The 27,991-nt window shown below is 38.0% G+C and overlaps 1 protein-coding gene across 4 annotated transcripts in view; it reads left to right on the forward strand.

The window, feature by feature from the left end:
- LOC127652658 (calmodulin-regulated spectrin-associated protein 3-like) overlaps positions 1-27,991 on the forward strand; it is a 60,330-nt gene that overhangs the window by 2,954 nt on the left and 29,385 nt on the right. For all 4 annotated transcript variants that reach the window (XM_052138928.1, XM_052138929.1, XM_052138930.1 and 1 more), the window contains exon 2: positions 22,138-22,403. In XM_052138928.1, the coding sequence (XP_051994888.1) occupies positions 22,138-22,403 (266 nt within the window). The remainder of the gene's footprint in view (positions 1-22,137; positions 22,404-27,991) is intronic.

Consider the following 27,991-nt stretch of genomic DNA (forward strand, 5'->3'; position numbering starts at 1 on the left):
AGTTATTTATGATCAAATATAGACAGACCCCATTTCCAGCAGCCATCACTCCAACACCTTATCCTTGAGTAATCATGATAAATTGATAATTTGGTACTAGAAAATCACTTGCCATTATATCAAACACAGTTAAAAGCTATCTGGTTAGTTAAAATAAGCTTAACGTTGTCTTTGTGTTTGTTTTTGAGTTACCACAGTTTGCAATTAACTGGCATGTCTTTAAGTAAAAAATGGTCAGCGAGTATTGACGCTGACTACCACCCCTGGAATCATGAGTTTGACTCCAGCCAGGTCTCCTAAGCAACCAAATTTGCTAGGGAGGGTAGAGTCATATGGGGTGACCTCCTCGTGGTCACGATTAGGGGTTCTCTCTCTCAGTGGGGCATGTGGTAAGTTGTGTGTGGATCGCAGAGAGTAGCATGAGGCTCCCGTGCTGTGAGTCCCCGCAATGTCATGCACAGTGAGCCACATGATAAGATGTGTGGATTGACAGTCTCAGAAGCGGTGGCAACAGAGACTTGCCCTCTACCACCCAGATTGAGGCCACCATGAGGACCTACTAAGTAGTGGGAATTGGGCATTCCAAATTGGGAGAAAAGGGGATTAAAAATAATAATAATAATAAAAAGAAACCACTTTCTCTAGAAGCTCGTCAATCAATCATTGTTTTTAAATGATGAAAAACAGAAGATTTCATACAAAGGTGTACAATAGAGTCTTCAAAGACAAAGGACAACTGGCTCTAACAAGGACCGAAAGAGATGTGGAAGGCCAGATGTACAACTTAGATGTACAACTCTCTTAACTAAGAAATAGACACCTCACATGTCCTCAGCTGACAGCTTCATTGAATTCTACCCACTCAACATCAGTTTCATGTACAACAGTAAAGGGAAGACTCAGGGGTGCAGGCCTTATGGGAAGAATTGCAAAGAAAAAGCCACTTTTGAAACAGAAAAACTAAAAGAAAATGTTTAGAGTGGGCAAAGAAATACAGACATTGGACTACAGATCATTTGAAAAGAGTGTTATGGATCTTAACCCCATTGAGCTTTTGTGGGATCAGCTAAACTGTAAGGTGCGTGAGAAGTGCCCGACAAGACTTCTGTGTCAAGTGCTACAGGAAGTGTGGGGTGAAATGTCACCAGATTATCTGGACAAACTGACAGGAAGAATGTCAAGGATCTGTAAAGCTGTCATTGCTGCATGTGGAGGACTTTTTGATGAGAAATCTTTGAAGTAGTTTAAGAAGTTCTGAAATGTTTTTCAAATTGTAATAGTAATTTTTCATGTTATTAATGTCCTTAATTTATAAATTGTCGACGTGATAAATGTCCACTTTGGTGAATAAAAATTTCCATAAGAGCAAAATTTGTATATTATTCCAAATGTTTGGCAACCAGTGTAAACAAATTATATAGCGATATTCTTGACATTTTTATATAGCCTACACATTTTAGTAATTCAAAAACTTCTGAAAATAAGTCAAAATAAATAAAATTCCATTTTAATTAAAACAAAATGTCCAAAATAATAAAAACTTTATCAATAAATACTGTAATTATTACTAATAGTATTTAATCTGTTTTATCTACTTTGCATCGTTTTTCAATCCAAGCAAAAATTAGGTTTCTCTTTATTTGAATATAAGCATTTTCTTTGGTTATGAAGCAAACCCCTCCATCGCATATTTGTTTTGGATTATCCTTTCATTGGGTACTGGGAACCTTTTTGGTAACTACTCTATATAGACTACTATATGTAAATGCGCTGTTGAGAAGGTGATATTTAATAATTCCTGAGGTATTTTTGCGATCGCTTCTCTTTCCGTGGTTGCAGAAGTACAGATGCCATTAGGACAACTTGACGGTGTCCGCAATGGTAACTATGGGCATGTGTGCTTATCCACCTTATTTTTTGGCAAAACTAGGGGGCTGCCATTATCAATCTTGAATGTGGACCACTTCCGGGATAAGCCATTTTCAGCTATTTTAGCTATACAAAAATTCTACATTATGCTGGTTTACATTACAGGTCTTGCAATAAATGTTTAGTTTAACCGTTTATCGCATTTTGCCATCATTTAATCACACTGTTGCACAGGCAGAATTAATTAAATCGGGCGCTGGCAGGACAGTCCTCTGCACCATCTTGAAGTCAAACAAATATATCTTGCATTCAGCATGGCTTATGAAACATTGCCTTTGGAAATAAATAAATAAATAAAGGAATCATCAGAGGTTATGCAGGTACATATGAATGGAGGTTGAAGAAAGACTGCATTGTTATGATCTCGGTAAAGAAAGAAGCAGATTTTTGAGATGTGCTGTGAACATCCTTTTGTGCAGTTGCCTGTCCCAGCACATTTGAACCGAGTGAGAGAACTACTGGCATTAACACACCAGTGAGGTTTTGCAGGACTAGTCACAAGTTAAAAGAATAAAGTTTGCAAACACATTTTTCCTCCATGTGTTTATTACTTTAACAGAATGATGCCCAAAAAAAACAAGAAATGTTGACTGAATATGACAACTGAGCCATCAGACTTTCGCAAGCTTACAGCGGCAATCTCTTGAGGGGAAACAACTTTGTCTGCCACTGTACCACTATGAGACTTCAAATGGGTTCTTGCCCACAAGTCGCCATCCGATGCATCCTCTATATTAGAAATAATCAAGAATGCATCCGGCTAACTTTATGCATTCTCATACTTGAGTGTTGGAATTGAACTTCGGTAGTGGATGATGTCGAACAAGTCCTTGAGAACACAAAAGAACGCACATTGAGCCTCAAACAGCCTCTATCTTTCTCCGAATACGCATCAGAAAGGGCGCCCTCATCCAGTAACATTAGAAAACAGCACCTTTTAATGCAAATATAAATTTCTACTTCTCCGTTTGTCTTGTTTCATTCATCTTTCTCCATGTTTATTATTCTCTCCTGCTTTCAGTCTCACGTGCAGCCAGGTGGAGCATCACGCAGATATTTAGAAAAATGTACACTATACCGCCACCACGATATAATGTATATCGCTACACCGACCAGCCCTACCTTTGTTCAAACCTATTGCAGGTTAAGCACACTGTTAGGATCTGCCTAAAAAAGCTAAAATGTACTTAATTCACCAGGTTGATGTTTAATTAAGCTCTGAATTCGGTTGACTGGCACCTCTGTGTTTGTGTTCACTCCCTAGATCAATAACAGACATGCGCGACCACACCCTCTGGTCAATGTCTCCCATTCTGGCACACATAGCCAAGCCAGATGGAAATAGGACTGGATTAAATAGGCCTGTCTGGAAGGAGCCACTGCTCCAAAACTGCCATTATAAAAGCCAGACTACAGTTTGCAAGTGCACATGGGGACAAAGATTTCTTTTAAAATTACTTTTTGGAGAAATGTCCTCTGGTCTAATGAAACCAATATTGAACTGTTTGTCCATAATGATCATCGTTATGTTTGGAGGAAAATGGGTGAAGCTTGCAAGCTGAAGAACACTATCCCAACCATGAAGCATGAGGGTGGTAGCATCATGTTGTGCGGGTGCTTAGCTGCAGGAGAGACTGGTGCACATCACAAAATAGATGGAAATTTATGTGGATATTTTGAAGAAAGACATCAGCCAGGAAGTCAAAGCTCGGTTGGAAATTGGTCTTCCAGATGGAAAATGACCCCAAGCATACCTCCCAAATTTGTCAACCAGGATAAACAAAGTCAAGGTATTGGAGTGGCCATCACAAACCCCTGACATCAATCTGATTGAGAATTTGTGGGCAGAACTGAAAAAGCGTGTTGGAGCAAGGAGGCCTACAAACCTGACTCTGTTACACCAGTTCTGTCTGGAGGAATGGGCCAAAATTCCAGCAACATATTGTGAGAAGCTTGTGGAAGGCAACGCAAAACTTTGACCCAAGTAAAACAATTTGAAGGCAATGCTACCAAATACTAACAAAGTGTATGTAAACATCTGACCCACTGTGAATGTGATGAAGAAATAAAAGCTAAAATAAATAATTATCTCTACTATTATTCTGACATTCCACATTCTTAAGATAAAGTAGTGATCCTAACTGATCTAAGACTGGCAATGTTTTCTAAGATTAAATGTCAGGAATTGTAAAAAAAATGTTTTAATGTATTTGATTAAGATGTATGTAAACATTCGACTTCAACTGTACCTGGGCCTTAAGAGTCTGGCCCTCATGTTCATGTGAGAGAACTGGTCCTGCTTTGAGAGATTTGTGTCTGCAGTGAGCCCATGACAATGAGGAAAACATGCTGTACTGCTAATTGCTACCTGTATTATCAGCAAGGTATTTTTTTTTTTCTTTTTTGTCTTTTCGGTTCATGCCACAGCTTCTTTCTGGAGGAACTCGTCTCATGTAAAGCTCTATTCTTGGAGTTCTGTCCTGGCTGAAATAGCTTTGAGTTCAAAAACAACTGGAGCGCAAATGATAAACAATCTGGTATTAATTTCAAGCAATACCTTAACTAGACTAAGCATATTGCTGTGGAAGACATTGACATTGGCACATTCTGTTCCTGAGTTTTAGGCACATCAGCAAAAAGTAAAATGTCACAACACGTATCTTTAACACTCAGAACTCAAACTCCATCCACAGATGGCAGGAACTGTCCTCTTATCTCCCTCTGCACTGTTATTGATAACTGTAAGGGAGAATTCGACTGATAAAATGTTCCTTGACCACAAATGTTTAAGGACAGCCAGTGCTGTTATGACCGAAACCTCTTTCTCTCTAATGGTCCTGTGAGCAGTTTGCCTGCATTAGTCATGCTCCAATCATCAATGTGTCACCACGGTGACTCATCAGGTGAGGTGACACAGAATGACAGTGGCCTTTTCTTGTTTTTATTGTGTTCAGAATAATTACTTATTTCATGATGAACACGCCCTTAAGTCTCCATAATAAAGGAAGAATTAGAATGAGTTTTCAGTGTGGCGATCTTGTCTTTCACCATTGGAGAAAAATCTGCTTAGTACATATATGTACACATTTCAATCCAGTTTATCTCCAGTGAAATGTAAAGTATGTAGATCCCGAGAGTCACGTGATGCCACGCATGGAGAGACGAGCTCTGTGTGCTTTGCTAGTTTTTAGTTATTTTTGTCTTATAATCCAGTGAGATTTGATACCCCCTGCTACATATTTGCTCTTTGAAGTCAATATGTAAAAAAATCAAAAATCCTCGGGTTCTGGAGATATTAAAAGACACTTGCGTGCTCAAGCTGAAACCTATGACTGGTCTGCTGACCGGGTGCTCTATTTGAATGGTGCGGCTGGGGAAATCCAGTGTCAACTGTCCAACATGTTTGTGATGCTGATGAAAGTTGTTGCTGACTTTGAAGATCTCACTGTAATACGTCATTCAACTACGGCGATGGAAAAAAACATTCTCTGAGTTAGTTAGAAGAGTGGCAGATGTTGAGAAGCGGATCGATTATCTGGAGTCTTATGCGAGGGATTTATAATCCGCTGTTGACCAAAGTTCAACAGCGGATTCTTGAAAAACTTGAAGATCTTGAGAATAGGAGCAGCAGGAATAACAAGGTGAATTGTTGGAATTCCTGAGCATGAGGTGGGCAGCGATATTGTGAAATTCCTAGATGAGGTCTTCTCGAGTCTGCTTGACATAATGGGCCATAAGCTGGAAATCAAGTGAGCTCACAGATTCCCATCTTGGAGATCCACTGAGAGAGACAGGCCCAGATCAATCCTGGCCAAATTCCTGAGATGATCCGATAAAGATCTTGTTGCACGAGGTGAGAGCAAAGGAAAGCTTTCTTGGAAGAATCGCAAAATGTTCTTATTCCCATATTTGTGAATTTGTCGAGAGAAACGTGATTGATTTAAGGAAAACAAGAATCTCTTACATCAACAGAAGATCGCTTTTGCATGGATGTTCCCGGCCAAACTGAGTATAAATACTAAGGATGGCGGTAAAGTATTTTTATGCCCCAAGCAAGCACTGTCCTTCATAATAACAGAGTAAGCCATTTGGTGTTCCTCATGTGAGTGGATTGACTCGCTGTACTTACTCTGGCTGTCTGAGGAAGCTGGGTGCCATTTTTGTTTCTTTTTGTGTTTGTTCCACCTAGTGGCAGGAGTTTGTTTTTTGGAGTGAAACTCCTTCAAGAAACTTGCAATGATGGAAGATCGCTTTTACACTGAAGTTCCTGGCCAATGATAAGTATGACCACAAAATATCTACATGCCTACAACAAGCAATATCTTTTATAGAGTTGATGGACTGAGGAAATCATTGTGTGTTTCTTATGTGGCCTCTGAGTCAACTCGATTTGTTAAGTATACACTTGACCATCCGAGGAACTGGGAAACCTTTTTTGTTTCTTTTTGTTCTGGTTCTGCCTAGTGGCTAGAGTTTGTTTTGTGGAGGAACATGCCTTCTGGACAGCTGTGGATGAATCTGCTTGTTCTTTGTGCTTATGCCTTCTATTGGCTGGAGTTTGTTTTACAAAGTATTTACTGCTATGTAATTTTGCCTCACAAAATTTGTATAGAAGCATCGGACTTGAGCAATCTGATGGCAAAGTTGTCATGGGGGTTCTCGTCGGCGTGCATGGACTCTGAGTTTAGAGGAATTGACACTGGTTGGTGCTGTTGTGCGCACGTTTTTTCTTTTTGTTTTGTTTGGGGAGAAGTTTGGGGTTTTATTGTTGCACTAATGATGAAATGTGGTCTTTATAATTTTGTTTTTGACAATTTATTTTTTATTATATAAAAATGTCAAATGTTAACATTAGTGGATTATCTCTCTCCACGTGGAATGTGAATAGGTTGGGGCACCCCATAAAAAGGAGGAATGTTATTTATTTTCTTAAACGTAAGAAATATTATATGGTGTTTCTTCAAGAAATGCATCTTTTCCTGCAGTAAGCTGAAAAATGTTGAAAGATATATGGTGGACATATTTTCCTCAGTGCTGGCTCAAGCAAGATCAGGGGAGTCATTACATTGATAAATAAACATCTACAATTCAAATTTCTCAAACATATGATAAATTAGGAAGAGTCATTATTGTTTTAGCGGAAATTCAGGGGCAAAGGTTGATTTTTGGCTAATATTTACGCACCTAATGCTGATGATCAGGGCTTTTTTTTTTTTTTTTTAAAGATCTTGAAAGTATGTTGCAAACCGTTGGCACCCCTCATGATATAATATTGGGAGGACACTTTAATCTATTGATGGACTCAGTCCTTGATCATAGTGAAGCAAAAGTGTGTAAGCCCCGTAGAGCAGTAGACTTTTTAACCCATCTGGTAGAGACTATAATTTGTTTTTCATCGGTCCATAAGATTTATTCTAGAATATATATATATATATTAATAATATATATTGTTTTTTAAATTATTTTTTTTTTTTATATTAAAATCCCTAATTTCATCTGTTGTGGATTGCTCAATTGGAAACATCTTAGTATCAGATCACGCCCTGGTGAGTTTCGAGATGTCACATACAGAGAAAAAGAAATTATATAGTTGGCGCTTTAATGTATCTCTTTCGCAAAATCCTGATTTCCAACAAATGTTAAAGACTGAAATCAATGTTTATATGGAGACCAACTGGTCCTCAGTGTCTTCTGTGGGCGTGGCTTGGGAGGCACTTAAGGCGGTTCTTGGGGGTTGGATCATATAGTATGACTCATTCACCAAAAAATCCAAAGCACGAGAATTCATAGAGTTGGAAGAGAATATTAAAAGTGCAGAGGCAGAGCTGAAGCGCCACATTTATGTTGTCTGATTGCCTCAGAGAATTGACCCATTTGAAATACAGATATAATACTATTTTGTTGTGGAAAGTGGAGTTTTGGTTATTCAGGGCAAGACAATCATATTTTGAGTTTGGGGACATAGCAGGAAAACCTCTGGCTAAATATGTTAAACAGAGAGCGTCTTTTTCTACCATTCCCTCAGTGAAATCTGCTGGTGGTGAGAGTTGTACCTCAGCCATTGATATGAGTAATGCCTTTTAATCTTGAGCTTTATAGTTCTTCGTCTACTGATGAAAATATTAGAAACTTTGTGGAACCATTATAACTCCCTAAATTGATGACTGAGCAAAAAACTTATCTTGACTCAGAGATAACTTGAAGGAGTTTGACGAGGTAATTAAGGCCCTGCCTACTGGCAAGGCTCTGGGGCCAGATGGCTTTGCCTCTGAATTTTGAGATCTTATACTACAGAACTGGCTCCAATTTTGTTCAATGTTTAACCAGAATCATTAAAGAATGCAAAGCTTCCTCCAACCATGACACAAGCCCGGATCAGACTGATTCATATAAAGGACAAAGACCCAATAGAGTGTAAAAGTTACTTGTATAACTAATTCCGTATTTATTGTTTTTTGTGGATGGAGTCAATAAAAATGTTTATAACAAAAAAGTATGTAGAACCCACCGTAATTGCATCAGATGTCATTCATTGATTGACTGGAGTCGTGTGGAGTACTTTTATGCTGCCTAAATATGCCTTTTGGACTGTCTAATAGCCAGCAGTCTGATGGCACCTATTAACTTGTATTGTATGCACATACTGAGCTGAAATGTGCTTATAAACTATAGCCCAACCGATATGGGATTTTTGAGACCGATACCGTTTTATAAGGGGAAAAACATTACCGATATGGTGGCCGATCTAGTAAATTTTTTTTTATCTCAAACCTTTTCTATGTGGATTGTTTACTGATTTTGCACCAAAATGACTATGCTAATGTACTCAGAAGGCTGCTTTCTTGAACCAATTTTGGTTTTTATCAAAGAATATTTTACATATTTTATTATAATAATAATAATAATAATAATAATAATAATAATAATAATAATTATACATTGTCAACAAATTCTAGAAATGAACAATGAAAAAATAAAGAATAAATAAAAATACAATAAATAGCAAAATAAACATCAGTACTGTTTAGTATCAGTCAAATGCTGACGGCAGGTTGTAAAACAAGAAACATTTACACCTGCTGAGTCAAGAGATGAACGGCGGCAGTGGTGTTACACCGTATTCTACTATACAAGTTCAGGGGAAACTATCGACGGTGGAAAACCAGACTTTTAAATATTACATTTTATAAATATTTACACATTAGCTTCCACTCAGCTGCAATGAAATTAGCTATGTGGTTAGCTAGTTAGCTACAAGCTTGTTGTCACGGAGAGTAAAAGATGGTCTTTATTTACTTTCCAGCATTGCGTCTCACCAACTAAGTTAAAACGTAGTGTGAAATCAAACTCGACAGACACAATCCACCACCAGACTGTTGTCTGAGCTGCAAAAAGAAGCTCTGATTTTTACCTTTCAATCTGTTACATTACTTACTGCACTTACAAACTATATCTGGCTAGCACAGCAAACAGATTTGATGAGTGACATAGGTGTCAGGGACAGGTATAACATTTATATTAGTTATATTGAAAAGGGAAAATTATGAGGTCATTGCTTATTAACTTTCCAGTATGTATTTCACAAACTAGTTAGCAACTTACTGAGATGACACCGCTTATCTCTGCACCGCATAACTCCGCACCGCTTTACTCCACCTTGTCTGCGGAGCCACCGCCAGCTCAGAGTCCACTCTGTAAACAGTGGAGTTGGAGCGCGCTCTGGACAAACTACGTTATGACCCTAATTTTCTAGAGCATTGTTTTCAGCATTATATGTTCTGAAAAAAGTTGTAATATCTGCATATATACGGCGATACCGATATATAGGTGTCTGGCACTATTATCAACATCTTCATTTTGGTTCCGCTGGAGAAGGAAAGACATTCATATCTGGGATGGCTTAAATGTGAGTAAATCATGAGAGAATTTAAATTTTTGGGTGAACTAATCATTTAAAAAAGGCAAATTTAATTTGTATTTTTGCATTTTAGTTTCAGTTTTGTATTGCATTCAAATTGACTATCAGCTGTGTGTAATTTCTGTGCCGTTAGCTCCACCAAAAAGAATAGCAAACATTTTTCCCAACAGGTTTTCCACGTTCTCGTTCTGTCCCATCTTCCATTTTTCAGACCAACAAGTAGTCCACCCTTTTTTAGTCAGAATTTGTCATGTTGGGATATGCCACTCTTGGGAAGTCAACCTACAAATGGCTTGCCTATTGGCTTTGTTCAATAAGTTAGTGAACGGTCTTGCTGTAAGGGGCCGTTCGGACTGTACGCATTCCTATGCTTAAAAAAAAAGCTAGAAGCAGTAACGGATGCATGCTTTTTGTTTAAAAATGATGCCTTAAGTTGCCTATGTAGACCACTCACAAGGTTTTTGAATGGAGACTTGGTTGTGTGTGCTCATTTTAAACTTGTATAGGAGAAAGAATTTTAACATCCAAAAAAGTTACACTTCACAAAGCATGTCTTTTGTGGTTGTTCCAGTACGTTACGTCAGTGCCTTAGTCTAATTTGGTTATTTTATTGAGCACATAATACAATTTCGTTGATGATGCTGTCTCATCCTATTAAATGGATTAGCATATTACTAACCAGAGAGGCCAGTAGATCACTGTGTGGTGGTCATTAATGGTCTGTGTGGTCATGTGATCCCTGCTCGATTTAAGACTTTAATGTGCAGTGTTCCCATGACAACCCTCTCCAAATATGAGGCTGACCACTTCTCTGGTGTGTAAAGAAGGAATTTGTATCAGGAAAGTAAAACAATGGTTCTTATGATATAGATCCTGACGTGTAATCTACTTCTGTAGGCTTTAGCTCTCTGTGTTTGTAGACTTGCTGAGAATGTGACAGGCGTGTAAAGATCAGCTGACCCGTCAGTCACAGCACCGCATGAACTGTGGGTGTGGGGACTCGACTTCCTATTTGCAGATGTCTCCTGGAGACTTTGATGTCAAACATCTGTTTGCTTTTTGGAGTTCTGCTCCGCTGACTCAATTCAAACTGTTTTCTTTAGTAGGGCTGGACCTATTATGTATTTGCTCTGAAATGGCTAAAAAGTGATTTGGAGGAACTATCATTTCATCCAAACAGCCATTGTAGCCAAGTAGATTCAATATTTTAAGGCATTTAATGAAAATTAAATTAAGAATAATAGTTGTTTCCCACAGTTTTTCACTAAATGAACATAAGTGAGAATGAGATGTAATTGTTTTCTTTGAAATGCACTTTTACATTTATTTATATTTTATATACAATTATACGTAGTAGCTTAATGAAAAAAAAAAACATTATTTACCTTCATATATTTTTACTCAATCATGTTTTGTGAATGAACAAGGTGTGCAAAAACTACTTCTGTTTTGGAATCCTGTTGAATATTGAATAATACAAAATTATACTGTGGGACCAAGTCAAGGTTATTATTATAATATAATACTGAATTATTATTTGTAGTATGATTTCTTTTAAATACAAGAAATACAGTATGTGTCCTATTTACTTCAACTTCACCAGGTGCTTTTATTTAGAATTTCCCTGTTTAAAATGTACTGTATCTGATGAAGCGTTGTCATCTCCTTTTCTTTTAATAACTTGTAGTTGTTTCTAATGTTTGTAATTGCGCTAATGCTTGAACCTGCAGTACTTTTCTTTCATAATGCACATGAACTGCTATAAATTGTGATTAAAAACACAAGCACATGAGCACCTTAAGTTCACGGAAAAGAACGTAATCCATTTAATTTGCAGCACGCCTAGAGCATTTTCTTCCGTCTTTAATTGCAACCTTTTGCAGTTTAATAATCACACATGACCATATCACCCAACCCTATTCTTGCAATCAAAAATTGCAATAAAATTGAGATTCTTACAATAAATAAAGAAAAGCAAAATGTGTACATAGAATCAACATTTAACCATTCCAAATGAAGGACTTTGCTATGCTATCAATTTGCTTGAAATAAGAGAGGTGGACATCTACAGGGAGAGATTGTAGCAGGTAGTTACATTTTGGAATACAATTAATTTTAATAACATTAACCTTCCCAATCATAGATACATGTAATGAAGCCCACCTGCCCACATCACTCAAACCTTTTTATTAAAGTGTCAAAATTAACTCAAATTTGCTGAGAATAAAATCCATTTGTTTGTACCACCACTACAGGGTGTCTACAAAGTAATTTAATCCATCCAATAAACATACTCCCAAACCTGTACATTTCCAAAATCTTAAAAAGATAATCCCATTCTACCATATCAAATGCCTTGCCGGCATCAAGTGAGATGGCAATGACCAGAAACTGATAATTTGCCACTGACCACATGATATTTATGAAACACCTAACGTTATCAGAATAATATTATGTGGCCCCGAATAAACCCCAACTGATCTATATGTATATGATATGTCATAATTTAATCAATTAGCCAAAATTTCTGACAGTATTTTAACTTCTAGCTGGACGGGAACACTTACACTCACTTGGATCTTTGTCCTTTTTAAGAATCAGACTGATCCGGGCTTGTATCATGGTTGGCAGAAGCTTTCCATTCTTTTATGATTCTGTATAAACTTCTAATAAAAGTGGAGCCAGTTCTGTAGCATAAGATTTGTTGAACTCTGTGGCAAAGCCATCTGGCCCCGGAGCCTTGCCAGTTGGCAAGGCCTTAAACACATCTTGAAGAAACACTATTTCATATTTCATTCATTTAAGAAAAGAAATAACCTTCCTTTTTGTGGAGTGCCCTAACCCATTCACATTCCATGTGGAGAGAGACAATCCACTCATTAACATTTGACATTTTGACATATTGGAAAAAATAGATTGTGTGTCAAAAACAAAATTATACAGCATTAGTTCAACAATCAAACCCCCAACTTCCCCCAGAACCAAACAAAAAGAAAAATATGTGCATTTACCCTGTGCACGACAGCGCCAACCGGCGTCCATCCCTCTAAACTCAAACAGTCCATGTACACCTACAAGAACCCCCACGGCGATCGGATTGCTCAAGTACAGTGCTTCTATTCAATTTTGTGAGACAGAATTACATAACCGAAAAAATCTATAAAACTCGAGCCAATAGGCAGAATAAACACAAAGCATCTGTACATTCATCCACATAACTGTCCCGAAGGTGTGTTCCTCCACAAAACAAGCCGCTAGATCGAATCTCACCGGTTTCTGACACACAAATTATTAAAAATAGCAAAGTGTGCAGAGCTCGCCGTTCACACGTCTGAACCTCGCATGGTGCCACGCGACTCCCCCCACAATAACCCTATTGTTGAGTAACGATCGGAGCGATCATCTCCATTTGTCTGGTGATTTTCCTTTACCGCCCACTGCTGCCATTGATCCAAATCTACTGAATCTTTTAACCTTTTACCTCTGCAATGATTCAATTGACATTTGTGTGTGCGTGTGCGCTTGTGTGCGCGAGAGAGAGAGAGAGAGAGAGAGGGAGGGAGAGAGGGAGGGCGGGAGGGTGAAAGGGAATTCGAGGAAGAATAGAGAAGTGGAGGAAGAAAAGGGCATGGGTAGTGTTGACACTTGGAGTTTATGTTTGCTGTCATAATAGAGCCTTGAAAGGACATTGATAACAACTGTCACCTCCCCTGACACACTCCTTATTGAGTATTTCTGTTGTTTCCCCTTCTTTCACTTTATGTGAGTTTCCTTTTTTTCTAACTGCTTTTTCCCCATCAAGCAACATTGTGTCCTAATGAGGCACAATGTGACAAATTTCCAGCAACCTGTAAATTCTCTGTCCACACATACTGGCATCCCAATACAACGCAACAGAATCTCTGCCAGTCAGAACATTTTTGATGTTTAATAGTGCAGCAATGCCCCCTCCCACTTTTAAAAAATATATATACATATATATTCTTCTTGGTTCTGGAAGTATTCATCTCATTCATTTTTTTTCCTGTATGTATTTCATGAAGTACTTCAGAAGAGTTCTAAGCTATGAACCAAACCAACCAGCTGCAAGGTCAATCACATTACAAATGTTTATTTGATGCAAAAATTATTTGAAAATTGGATAAAAGAGTCAAAGGTACAAAGCTGACCAAATTGACATGCTCTTTCTGAAACAATTAAAACGAGAACGCAGATTTCCTTATGGTGCTAAACTGATTAAGAGAAAGTGGTTTAACACATCCTGGTTTCTCCTTTAGAACGTGGCTTAATGTGGTAATGTAAGAACATAAGCGGCGCTCTGATGGGTGTTTGAAGAGAGCGCATGTGCGTGAACAGACCAAATAACAAATGTCATAGAATGGAGCCCAACATTGGAAGTCAGCACACCGGAAAGAATTCAGAATTTCTCAGAGTACAGTGGAAAAAGTATATCCATTTATACACACCAATGTAAAATATTAACAGTCTCTCACATTCGCATATGTGCGCTCATACATTGGGGGAGTCCCAGAGTTGTAAGGGGGAAAACCCCACTATTGCAGAGCAATTCCACTGCAGGTCGCGATAGAAAGTTAAGGTCACAAACACAGCAACAACTTCTAGAATATCTGGAAATAAAGCAAAGCAACAGAGAATAAAATGGCAAAGTATTCCTCTGTCATGTTTGTTGTTTACACAAGCTTCGTGGGGAAATTACATTGCTGTGGAGAAAGCAGCTCTCTGACAAGATGCATGTATATGGGAATATAGAGTACACCTCTTATACAGTGCATGTGAACTGGAATACTGCTTTATCGCAATATGCCACTTTCTCATAATAAGCCGATTTCTGGTGTCCATGTAAACTTGGTCACTGTGGTCACCTTAACGTAATCCCATAAAGCATTGCAAATTACATAAAGTAAGGTATATTCAAATATGCAAGTAGTATGAGAGTAAAATATGGCTGGGCGATTTAATCAAATGTTATTTTGATTTTGCTTAACGGATATGAAAACAAGATAATCAAGAGAAAACGATTATTGTGCCGCATTCTTTTTCTCAATGAAACACCCCAGTGTTATATCTCTAAAGCATCCTTTAGTAAAGTTCAAATAATAAGGAAGCAGGTTATGAAAATAAACTCTGAAACTGGTATTTCTCTGTGCAGTCAGCACTGCGTCTATGAGTTGCGTGAAGTGACCGGGGAAGAGACTGAATATTCTGCCTCCTGATGCACACTCTGGTGCAGGGACACTCGTCACTCGTGTGCATTTGCAGCAGCTAGATTATAACATGATTGCTCGTGACGCAGTGAAACATGATACATTTGTCACGTTCACTGTGTGTATCTTATCGTGAAGAAAATCGGTGATACACAGCTCTATTAAGAAGAGAAAGTTAGTTTTTTGTGAGTTAAAGATGGATCGAAGTGAATATAAAGGTGAGAGAGTCTTAGCCCCTTTCACTGGAACAAAATATGTTTTTAATTGGTCTTTTCTGGCTTGTTTTCCAAAACAATACCTAAAACTCCTTTAAGACAATATACATTTACTTTAGGAGCTAAACTGCAGAAGAAAAAATTGTTATCGGAGAATGTTGAATGCAATATTTAATCAGGGCTCGACATTAAAGCTTGTCCGGTACAAGTGATTTAAAAGTGATTTAAAATGTCAATAACTTTAAATTAACTTGCTGTATTTGTGATAGCCTATGCCTGTGTCACTTATTAGAAAGTTAATATTCTTATTCTGCCGTTGAAAGTAATCCAGAGCATTTCATTTTATAATTCACTAGTGATTGTAGTGTGTGTGTGTGTGTGTGTGTGTGTGTGTGTGTGTGTGTGTGTGTGTGTGTGTGTGTGTGTTCCGAAAATGCATAATCTGAACGGTCAAATACATTTCAAAATTGTGCAAAAATGATCGTCTTGGTGATTTATTCATGTAAACACAGAGACTGATGTCTAAAGTGACCATAAATGTAAGCTAAATTGACCTGCTGCTGTCTAGTGTGTCGTCATAATCAAACAACCATAACAAGAAAACCTCTAACTGCTCTTGAGTAACTTTAGTAGCTTTAAAAAGTATGAATGTATTATAATCATACAGTGAAGACCAGCAGTAGTTTTGTTGCATTTCATTCTGAATGTTTTCTTGAATACTTGATTAAAAACTTTTAAAGCTGTTAAAAAATCTTTATTCATTGCTGTTTTTATTATGTTATTTACTGTTTGCTACTCTTGAATAATCACTTGAAACCATTCTTCCATAATTAACATATTAGTTTGTGTTATTATTTGAGAATCGTCAAATTTCTGTACAGGTATTGTGATAATGTATAGCCTTTATTGTACATGGTAGATCTTTCTGCAATAACATGATGAAAAAAGTAGACCTCATTCCATAGAAGTGTGAGCACCCCTGCTGTATATGATGAGGATGGAGGCTTTCCTTGATTTAACTACCATATGTAACATAAATTTATCATCGTATGACAACAGCCTCCTCCCCTACCCAGTGCAGTTTACATTTCAATTTAAGGAAATCCACTGTGTGTGTGTGTGTGTGTGTGCGCGCGCGATCAATACATAATGTTTCCAAAGTCAATGAGTAGAAATGCAAACTGCAATCGATTAATAACATCTGAGCTCATGGTATGTCTGTCTTTGAAGTTCTCATTAATTATCAATTCCTCTATGGAAAAAATTAATAGGATTTTACTTCTGGAACCAAACTGTTGTACTCTAACAATTTTGGACCAATTAGATTTCACTGTGGGTGGGATAAACCAGCATGAAATGGAAACCAGGTGACCAACAAACACCTTGCCAGTTGCCACTTGTTGCAGCAATACAGTGTTGTGTGAAAAAAAAATCAAAATTTTATACACTCATAGCTTTTAAAAAAGGATATAAAATAAATGAGAATAGCTTCATTTGACTAAAATATTAGTGAATGGTTTCTAGTATCATGTAGCTAACTACTACTCAAAAGGCATAGCCCTGGTTTAGCTACTTTTATCTTGTAGTTTGGCGAGCTAAAGTTTCAAAGCATCGTTTGTGTGTGTGTCACTTGGCCCACTAAATTCTGTCCTAGTTTAGTGTAGCCCTCTTTATTTTCAGGTATTGCTCTCTCCCATCTTTTTCTGAAGGTGCTGTACAGACCAGTCATTCATTGATTGCCAGTCCTATAGGGAAATGAAGCCTATATCAGCCCCACTCATCTCACATCTCTGCAGCTTTTGCATCTTGCTTTGCATTCTGGTTTTGAGCTCTATGTGTGACCCAGTTGATGGGCAATATAATGGTGCCCCCTTTTTGAACAGTCCTGCTAATCATTGTGTTTTTGTCTTGTTTAATGTATTTAGAGTCCACACTAAATTATGATTCAACCCCTTTTTACTTGCTTTATTGTTCCTGGTCTTATTGTGCGTGATACATCAGTGCCCATTATTCCAAGAATGTTTTTGTAATTTTTAATCAAATGTAGTCCTTTGTGATTTTATTTGGCTCTGAAAAGATTTTTCTTATTGACTGACATCACCCAGGCCATTGTTTTGGCAAAATTGCATTCAGCTCTATGGAAATCCAACGATCCAATCTAGAGCCTGATCGATTTTAGAGGGGGAAATTCATTGATTACCGATATGGTGGCTTATATAGCTCATTTTTGAGCTGGAATGAAAACAGACCTTTTCTATGTTGATTGTTCACCAATTTTGCACCGATATGACTGCAAAGGTACTTGGCTGCTTTCTTAAATATTTTGATCAAAGAATATTTTACATCATTATTATTATACATTGTCAGCAAATTCTAGAAATGAAAACTGAAATAATAAAGAATTAAACAATAAATGGCTAAATAAACACTAGTATTTTATGTACAGTATCAGTCAGGTGCTGACCATTTAAATAAAGAATAAATAAAAATAAAATAAACATCAGTACTGTTTAGTATCAGTCAAATGCTGAATATTTTACTGCCTTTCAATTAGGGGCAGGTTGTAAATCAAGAAGCATTTACACCTGCTGAGTCAAAAGATAAACAGCCGCAGTGGGTTTACAAGCTCTACAAGTTCAGGGGAAACTATCAACAGTGGAAAACCAGACTTGTAAATATATATATATATATATATATATATATTTAAATGCAATGACTGGAACTGTTTGTTTGAAGGGGATACCAAACTGTGAATCCTGAACAAAACAGTTTGGTGAATACTTACACATTAGCTTCCACTCCGCTGACAAGCAATGAAAGTAGCTACGTTGTTAGCTATAAGCTCGTTGTCACGGAGAGCAAAAGATGGACTTTATTTCTAGCATTGTGTTTCACCAACTAGGTAACAACTTGGCATGAAATCGACACTCAACAGACACAAACAATCCTCCACCGCACTGTTGTCTGATGAGCTGCAAAAAGATGTTCTGACAAACTATTACTGGCTAACATAGCAAACAGATGTGATAAACATGAGTGACATGGTTGACAGGGACAGGGTTAACATTATATTATTTATATTAAAAAGGGAAAATGATGGGGTAATTTTTTATTAACTTTCCAGTATGCATTTGACAAATTAGTTAGCAACTTACCGTGAAGACACCGCTTAAATCTGCACTGTCTGCTGAACCAACTTCAGCTCAGGTCTGTAAACAGTGGAGTCGGATGCTCTGATGGACAAACTACTTCGACACCATTTCTATTCTAACTAAGTACCAAATTCTAAATCTAACTCCTCCTAGAGCTTTTAAGCTACATGCACCAAACTGACCTTCAGACTAATCCCATATAATGTGCTTTTCTTTTCTAACTGATTGGATTTACGGTTTTCCCACAGCGAACAATCAAAAACTGGAAAAATCCCATTCACTTACAGATGAGCCAACACCAACTGTCAAAATTCAAATATGAGCCACCAACAGAAGGCTTTAACATACTTTTGGCTGCTCTTCTATCAATTCTCTATTTCTATCTGTCTCTTAAAATGCTGAGGGCCACTCTATTTAATCTTTATTTCTAACAAATTCAATCAAACTTTATTTAAATGACTGTATTTACAATATTGACATGTCAGTACAATATTTATATATATATATATATATATATATATATATATATATATATATCTCTATAGGTTTCTTTCCATTTATCCTTTTTCCTCCCTCTCTGTCATATCTGTCTGTCTATCTGTCTGTCTGTCTATCATTTAGTGGACCCTAGCAACCAAAACCCATTGACTGCCATTCAAAAAGGCTGAGTGTGATATCTTCAGATTAGAATGTCCTACAGACATGAGTTGGCTTTTTTAAATTGGGTGAGCAATCAGTCTTCAAGTTTCATCATAGAAACTATGTAACCACGCCCTAGCAACCATTTAGAGCGGCCTAGCAAACAAACCCCTTTGAAACAAACAATAAGATGGGTATCTCAGGATCCGAATGTCATAGAGACTTCCGGGTTGACTTATTTCACTCAGGATAGCAAGGAGCCTCATTAAGTATCACCTTGGTATCTGCCTAGTAACCATATGGGGTTACCTTAGCAACCAAGTAGCAAATCACATATCTCTGTACCAGAAAATCGTAGAGATGATCCGGGTTGAGTTATTTCACTCAGGATGGAAATTTTCCATTTACCTATTACCCTGATAACTGCATAGCAACCAAATGGGCTTACCCTAGCAACCAAGTAAGACATTACATATCTCCGCACCAGAACAACATTAAGACTTCTAGTTTTCTTCATGCGACTCATGGTAGCAAGCGTCTGTCTGTCTGTCTGTCTGATAGACTGAATCTGAATGGTCTTATATTCTTTACACTTTTAAAACTACTGAAACATAACTACTTCTAACTAAAAATCTTCAAATTTCAAGATACTTCAAACTTTCAGGCTAGGCTTTCTCAAGCCAACCTAATGTTTGTCCACAAACTTTTCAATCTAGTCTTTCAATCTTCCTCTCTCTGTCCTTTCACAGCTGTGACATTCAAATCCAAATTGTAAGCTTGACAAAGCATGACAGTGTAAAAGAGTGTTTTATTATAGCAGAGGTCTTATGCGTGTGGATTGTTGTTGTCCACTTGAAGTGGTTCTGGTTACAATTTGAAACCACCTCACAAGCTCTGTGTGTGTTTGTGTGAGAAAGAGAGATGGGTTGGATCTTTCCACAACAGTGCCTCTTATTGTACAGCACATCAAATGCGCTACAGAGCTCTCACACCTGGCTCTTATTGGTTCCACAGACCTCTGCCTGAACTGCTTAGCTTTTCTTTTGAAGCTCACTGGTTTGTGGCTTTCTGAGAATAGGATCTGGGTGCCAGTGTGTGTGCTCAGCTGTGGTGCACACTTGGGAAAGTGATGTCACTGTTGCCCTGAGAGCTGATTATCAGAAAGGCAGAGAGTGGAAGTATATGGCCAATTAGAAGAGATTGGGACAGTTTTCTTACCTTCGCACACTTCTACTGTACCTACCTACTCTTTTGTCCTCCCTGGACCTTGGAAAACTATGCCATAGAACTTGGAAAATGCCATAGAAAACTATTTATATGGCATTAGTACAACTAAAGGCAGAAACTCTCCCCAATGTGTATCAACAGGAATTCTTGGTACTGAAATGTAGTGTCCTAATTCATAGTACAGTGTTCACGGATGGATCCTAAACAGATAACAGTGTGTCAGCTGCAGTAGTGATTGGAGACCAACAATATGGCATACGTATTCCAGAACAGAGCTCTATCTTCACAGCTGAGGCCTGAGTGCTGCTACTGGCACTGGAAAACATTGAGCATGGACGAGGACGAAACTTTTTAATCGCTACAGACTCAATCTTGCCTTCATGCACTTGAATCCTTTAAATCTAGGCATGACCAAGATGCTGCTACCGCAGATAATTATAAAAAATGCTTCACGCAGGACACCAGTTTAGTGTAAATAATGCGTTTAGCACACGTAAGCAAACGGAACCGAATTCCGAGCACTTCTGTTACTCTAAAAATGAGAGGGAGTTGTGGAGCACAGAACCGCTCTGAAAACACTAACTTAATATAGACTGAACAGAGCAGGTCAAATTTACTTTGAAGGGAGCAGACTATTTATTTATTTAATTAAATTGCAGCCCTTCCAGTTTAATAATTGCAAAAGGGCATATTTCGGTTTCGATTTCAATTTGATTAATTGTGCAGCCCGAATGGCAACTATTTTTGAAAGTAATGTAGTTTGCAGTATGTACACCATTCACAGTTTGTGATTGTTTTTTTTTGGTAATGAATTCCTAGCTATCCTACTTTATTTGCCCAAATGTGCTGTATGTGTCAAGTGAACACTGTGCTGGGTGCTGTACATAAAATAGGCTGGGCATTGATATAGATTTCCAGAGTCTGTCAGGCTGCAGTTACACTTCAAGTTCTATAGTTTGATACAAATGTTATTTTTTTCTCACTGTTTTTGTTTGCTTTAGAAATAAATGACTGTGACATTAATACCTCAACAAATCGGTATTTTCACCTAATTTTGAAGTGAATTTGACTATTTAGATGCATATCCTCATTATCGCAACTCTGCAAGCACTGTCGGAGCACACTTGCACAAAGCACACTCGCAGAAAAAAGTTGGCTGTCAGAGAGTGCATGAGTACTGAAATGAGGAAATAAAAAGTGATCTCCAAGATTCTCACTGTTGTAGCTCAACTGAATTGAGGTCATGTTACACTAATGTATAATACTGAAGCAATATAGAACAACCTGAAGTGCCTTATTGTTTTCATTAAAGGGTTAATGTTAAATATATTAAGGAAACAAAATTTCCTTTTTAAAATTGTATTTTATTAATCTATTTCATAATAATAAAATATTATTATTAAAAAATAATAATATGTGGGGGCCTGGGTAGCTCAGTGGTAAAAGATGCTGGCTACCACCCCTGGGGTATGCTAGTTCAAATCCCAGGGTGTGCTGAGTGACTCCAGCCAGGTCTCCTAAGCAACCAAATTGGCCGGTTGCTAGGGAGGGTAGAATCACATGGGTTAACCTCTTCGTGGTCACTATAATGGTAGCGCGCTCATGATAAGACGCATGGGTTGACTCTCTCAGACGTGGAGGCAACTGGGATTAGTCCTCTGCCACCCAGATTGAGGCGAATCACTACGTGACCATGAGGACTTAGAATAGGCATTCCAAATTAGAAGAAATTAGGTAAAAAAAAAAATGCAATATACTGTATTGTATACAGTAGAGAGCATATTAGAATTCCATGTTTAACATCCTTTTTTTCCTCTGTTTCTTTCCTGTAGAGAATGTCCCAGTGGAGCTGCGAGACCCATTCTACTGTGACCAGTATGAGCAAGAGCACCTGAAACCTCCCGTCACATGCCTGCTTCTGTCCCCTGAAATCTACTGTCGCACTTACGGACTTCTGCTGGGCGGAAGCCCGGGGGCCGAGGGCCCCCCCAAAGACATCCGAGGCCTCCTACAGCTCCTGACCAGAAAGGGCTTGGCGCCCAAAGACCAGAATGCTCCCGTGACAGAGGCTGAGCTCTGCCAGAAGCCCATCAAAATGGTATGACATACTTGTCTGGCACATTTCTTTGTGAATAATGTTAATGAGTTTCATCAAACAGGGTGATTTTGATTTGTTTGATGCAATGGCTAAATCTCAAAACCCACTGACCTGACTTGCTTTCTTAAACGATTACATAAACAACATCCTAACCATAATGAAACCTCATAAATGACTGATTTCAGATGCTCGTCATTACCACAGAGACGTAGCGTCAGCTTCCACGCACAACTCGCAAAACGCCCCACCGAGAGCGAGAACCACATTATAGCAACCACGAGGAGGTTACCCCATGTGACTCTACCCTCCCTAGCAACCAGGCCCATTTGGTTTCTTATGAGACCTGGCTGGAGTCACTCGGCACACCCTGGATTCAAACTAACGACTCAAGGGGTAGTAGTCAGCGTCAGTACTCGCTGAGATAACACACATTTAATATTTAGCAAATCCTTGGACTATTCTACCACCTTGAATGGATTTCTTGTTTGCTAAACTCGTTGCAATGCATTGAGATTGCCTTATCCACGACGAATACATGTAATGCTGCCTTCAAAGGAAGGGTTGCCTACACTTTTAGACCACCTTTGTATATAGGAGCTGCCTATGATGCCCAAACTTGCTGTTTATGTAGGCAGCTTGTTAAGGTTGGAGACCCTGCCAATTCCATGATTTATTGTGCATGGGTGTTTCATTGCAGTCCACCAGTTCAGTTTAGATCAGATTATTTAAAAGCCGATTGGGCAAAATCAGAGCCTGGCAAATGTCACTGTCAATGGACCTTCTATCTCAGTCTCAGGACACATGTGGTGCTTTCATAATCTTGAATGTTTGTTTTGCTTTAGGTGAAAGGGGGTTTCTGGGGTGGGGCGAGTCTTGTTTATGCTTTGATTTGAGGGATTAGTCCCTCTCTCCAGCAATCCTAGATGTTGAGTAGATCCAGCTGTAAGGAACAGGACAGTTATTGAAAGCCCCATGCTAAGCCCAGGCTCATTGGGGTGAGCAGAGACACATAATGCGAGAGGGTGACAAATAGTGGCAGGGTCGAGGGATCAGGAAATAAAACAATAACCAGACAAAAGACAGCAGACCCTGTACTGATGTAGCACTTTCCTCCTGCGGAAAGGGTAATTTATCACAGCAGGGGTGTGGCTAATGGACACTGGAGTGTTTGCTTGTTCTCAAGCTCATAGCGTTTTACATTAAATGTGAGTTATGATTTAATCAGATCTAGCTAAGAGACATTAATGTGTAAAATATACATTTGGCATGATTCCAGGGCTGTCACGATTAACGATAGACCAATATATGTCAGCCAGGCCAATAAATATGCTAATATCTGCTTTTTATTACGGTAAACTGTATCTGTCTTACCTTTTTTTAGCGCTAGAATGCGATCGATCTGAAGTCGTCGTCAGTTCTTGGCACACATCCAAAATTCAAATGCGCAGTTTTAGCATTCAATTGTGCATTTTTTTTTTTAATTCAATGAATATTTGAATGTCAAATTTTTATTTGACAGCCCTAATGCACAGTGTCAGCGCGCAAAAGTCATTCTCTGCAGAGCTTTTCATGTACAGTTAAAAATGGCGCAAATTATGTGAATGTAACTTCAAAGTGACTTGCCAAGATAAATATTGTGGAGAATGAGGGTTTAAGAGATTTAATGTGTATTTCAATGAATACTCAACCAATGGGGACTAGGGATGTCACAATGTGAATTTTTGATGGTACTGTTATTGTCCGATTTCACGATTATTACGATTATCTGCAGATATACCTATTATGCAATGATAAAACCCTCCACAAACATATCACAGCTTGCAGAATTCGTTAGGTCATGCAGTTAATCTATATATATTCCTACTTCTAAAATTGAAAACAAGTAGGTAAACTACTTGTATTTAAGTAGGTGCAATTGTCTATCTGCCTTCTGACACCAAAACGCACTGTACCTTTTCAACAAAAAAGTATGTATACCCTTTCAATAAATAATAATAAATTAAATATAATTTAAAATAAATAACCAAAAACAACTATAACTTAAACTCATCAGGCTAGGAGAACCTTCTTTCTTGAGTAATCTAACAATCAGCTGGATAATCGCAGCACTTTTATGCTCACTGAAATCTTATTCAAGTAGGAAAATCTATTTGGAAGCATCACATTCACAATCTCTTTGGATTTACAGCTGATGAAATAGCTGATTCAATTTGCTTTTTCAGCGGATACAACTCCGGTAGATCGTTTTGTTCCACCATGTTTTCATTTTGAGAGTTTCACGTGCGCTGGAAGTTCACATTCTGCACGCGCCCCGCCTTACCTAGGCAATCACCTCGTGAACTCCGTAAACATAGTAACAGCCTCACAGACCAGCCAGGCAGAGGGCAGGGCTCACGCACGGCGCAAATAGTTGGACCCGCACTGAAAGACTCATTTTCACATTTTTTTTTTTTTTAAATCAATTACATGGTTGTTTTTTCCGGTTTTTAATCATAGCTTCCAAATTCTTAGGGTTTAATAACCGTGACCATTTTAATCGCGGTTAATTGTGAAATGGGGTAATTGTGACATCCCTAATGGGGACTAGTTCTTTCAATTAGTCAACCTCCCACTTAGTCTTAAATATTTACTGTTTCTTGCATTAAAACGCAAGTTAATTGTCAGTTTTAGAAATTGCAGAATGATGTGCGGTTTACATGATGATAATAGTTTATACAGATACTAAGAAGTACTTGTATCAGGTTAATGCTGGGGGGTAAATACTCATACTTTGTATTGATATTGTCATTTAATGGTTCTGAATACGATTACATTGACAATGAAGTTGTTGCTCTTGCTTTGCTTGGAGCTTCTAAGACCAGTTTAAATGCATGTCAGCGTTTTGGGAGTTGCCACAAAACCATGAATAACATATCCTTCAGTCAATGCATTCAGAAATTATTCAGACCACTTAATTTCTTTCACATTTTGTTATGATGCAGCCTTATGCTAAAATGCTTTAAAGAATTCACATCAATCTACCCTCCATAATGTCAACGTATACTTAAGAGCCCCAACTACATGCCCATTCGTGAAATTTTGCCCAGAACTAATGGCCAATGACTGAGTGCAAAATTTCATGAAATTAAGCATGCCAAGTTTCTCAAAAAGAAAATATAGGAAGAAAGGAGTAATAACAATGAATGTGTTGTCATAGCAACAGTATTTAAGATATTAAATATTCCTTTACAATTTTACATCAGCAGTGTCTTGAAATTATTCTAAAGTATTTTAAAGCAATTAATGTGGCAAAAAGGTAGTTTTCGACTCTACTCTAACAGCCATCCTGCTTCACTCATTGCCATTCTCTACAGTGACCCAATTTTAACATTGTCCCTCATGTGATTTACCCAGTTTAATTTCTCTATATGTGTTCTTGTCATGTCTCAAATAGAGACGTTTATGAGTGCTTTGGCACATCCTCTGAGAATGTCTCAAAAACAAATTTAGGAAGAAATGAGTAATAACAATTAATGCGTTGCCATAGCAACTATTTAAGATATCAAATATTCCTTTACAATTTTACATCAGCAGTGTCTTCACATTATTCTAAGGTATTTTGAAGCAATTAATGTAAACACAAAAGTTATTTGTTAGTATATTTCTCATGCAAAATACAGTTTGATAGCCAGTAAACTTTCTCAACTCACCTGCCTGAACACTTGTGGCAAAAAGTTAGTTTTGGACTCTAACAGCCAAACTGCTTCACTCATTGCCATTCTCTGCAGTGACCCAATTTTAACTTTGTCCCTCATGTGATTTACCCAGTTTAATTTCTCTATATTTGTTTTTGTCACGTCTCAAAAAGAGATGTTTATGAGTGCTTTGGCACATCCTCTGAGAATGTATGCGAGTGTGTTTTAGTGGAGGTTGGTCGATGTTCTGCGCTCCACTGACTCTGTCTGGTGTTCCTGGCTTGAGGTCCTGTGCTGGTGTCATGATGATGTGCTCTGTGAGCTGTGCTGATTTAACCCTAACCCTGTGCTCATCTGGTGCTTTGTGTGGTGGGCTTCTCAGACCTGGCTGTGGGGGTGGCTGGCTGACTGCCTGCTGTAGCTGTGTGATGATGAAAGTGGGTCATGCTGTAGTATTAGGAGGGAGACACAGCAGTGTGAGCAAAGACCTGTAAACAGCTTTGGAGCAGATGAAGGCTATGTCAACATTTTCTGTGTATTAAAGCTCAACATATCTGCATACATCCTAAACAGAGACTGGCAGAAACTAAAAATTGATGCTCACAAGTTATGTTGCATGCAGTATGGACAAATCCAAGTTTTACAAAAGAAGTTTTTGGACATTTACCATTATGGTAATACCATGGTGTTCTTTGAAGTACCTTGGAGTACATTTACTGTTTTGTCCACATTATGATGACCAAGGAAGACAATCTTCCATAAACCACAAATGGAGTAGCATCTGGAGACACAAGGCTTTGTCCGTGCCCTGACCTTCCTGATTAGCTGTCCACCTCTCTGCAGATTTGACATTTTTCACTCAAATGCAGAGTAGCGCCCAGCCACCATAGAAGATAAAGATCTGTGAAGCTTGGTGATAATCGGTGGTTCAGACTCTGTGTCGGCATCCAACTGAATATTAACAACCAAGTAGAGAATGTATGCCACATTCAAACATAATATATCTGTTATATTGAAGATGCCAAAAATGTACATCCAATTTGCCATAATTAATAAAAAAAATACACAGACCAAGCAGGTAACATTTAATAAAGTCTCAACTTTCAAATTTGGACATTCAAAGAAAATTAAACCATAAATAGGCCTACTATTTTGTGGCTCTTTAATGTGTCGTGACAGATTGCCTCAGTTAAAGCTGCTCGTGAACCGATCATCTTTTCCTTGGTTAATTTATAGCATCAAATAGGCTAAACATGAATGAAGCCTACATCAGAAGGACTATTGTTTTAACCACGGAAAGATGTCAGTACAGTAGCCTACAATCCATTATTCAAATTCAAATCCACCTACGTTAGTCTTCTCTCTCCTGAATACTTTGTCGGACAAAAATGGCGTATTATGATTGATTGATCAGATCGCCAGTCAATCAAACTCCCAGCAAATGTTTTTTTTTTTTTACATTTTATACACCCCCACCCCCGATGAAACTGGTATTACCGGTGTTGTCACAAGTCGATTAAACGAATCGAAATCTAATCGGACTGGAAAAAAATGAATTGTTAGATTAATCGATGCATCGAAAAAAATAATCGCTAGATTAATCGTTTAAAAAATAATCGTTTATCCCAGCCCTACTTTTAATGTTTAGTGTTTGATGTATGCAAGGTTGAAGAATCTACTTTGAAACTAGGTTTGTCAAAATTTAAGTAGTCGGAACCGGTACCAGTAAAATTTAAATTCTCAATATCAGTTTTGATATCACAGCAAAAATAGGTAATATGCTATTAAACGCACTCCAAATTGGGTAGATATAAATATATTTTTTTAAATTAAAACAAATGCATGTTTCTTTCAAGTGTTTTTGCTAATCATTGCCTCACATAGTTTTAGGAGGGCCCTTCTGAAATCTGTTAA

Source organism: Xyrauchen texanus, chromosome 12, assembly GCF_025860055.1.
Source record: "Xyrauchen texanus isolate HMW12.3.18 chromosome 12, RBS_HiC_50CHRs, whole genome shotgun sequence".
Classification (NCBI taxonomy): Eukaryota; Metazoa; Chordata; class Actinopteri; order Cypriniformes; family Catostomidae; genus Xyrauchen; species Xyrauchen texanus.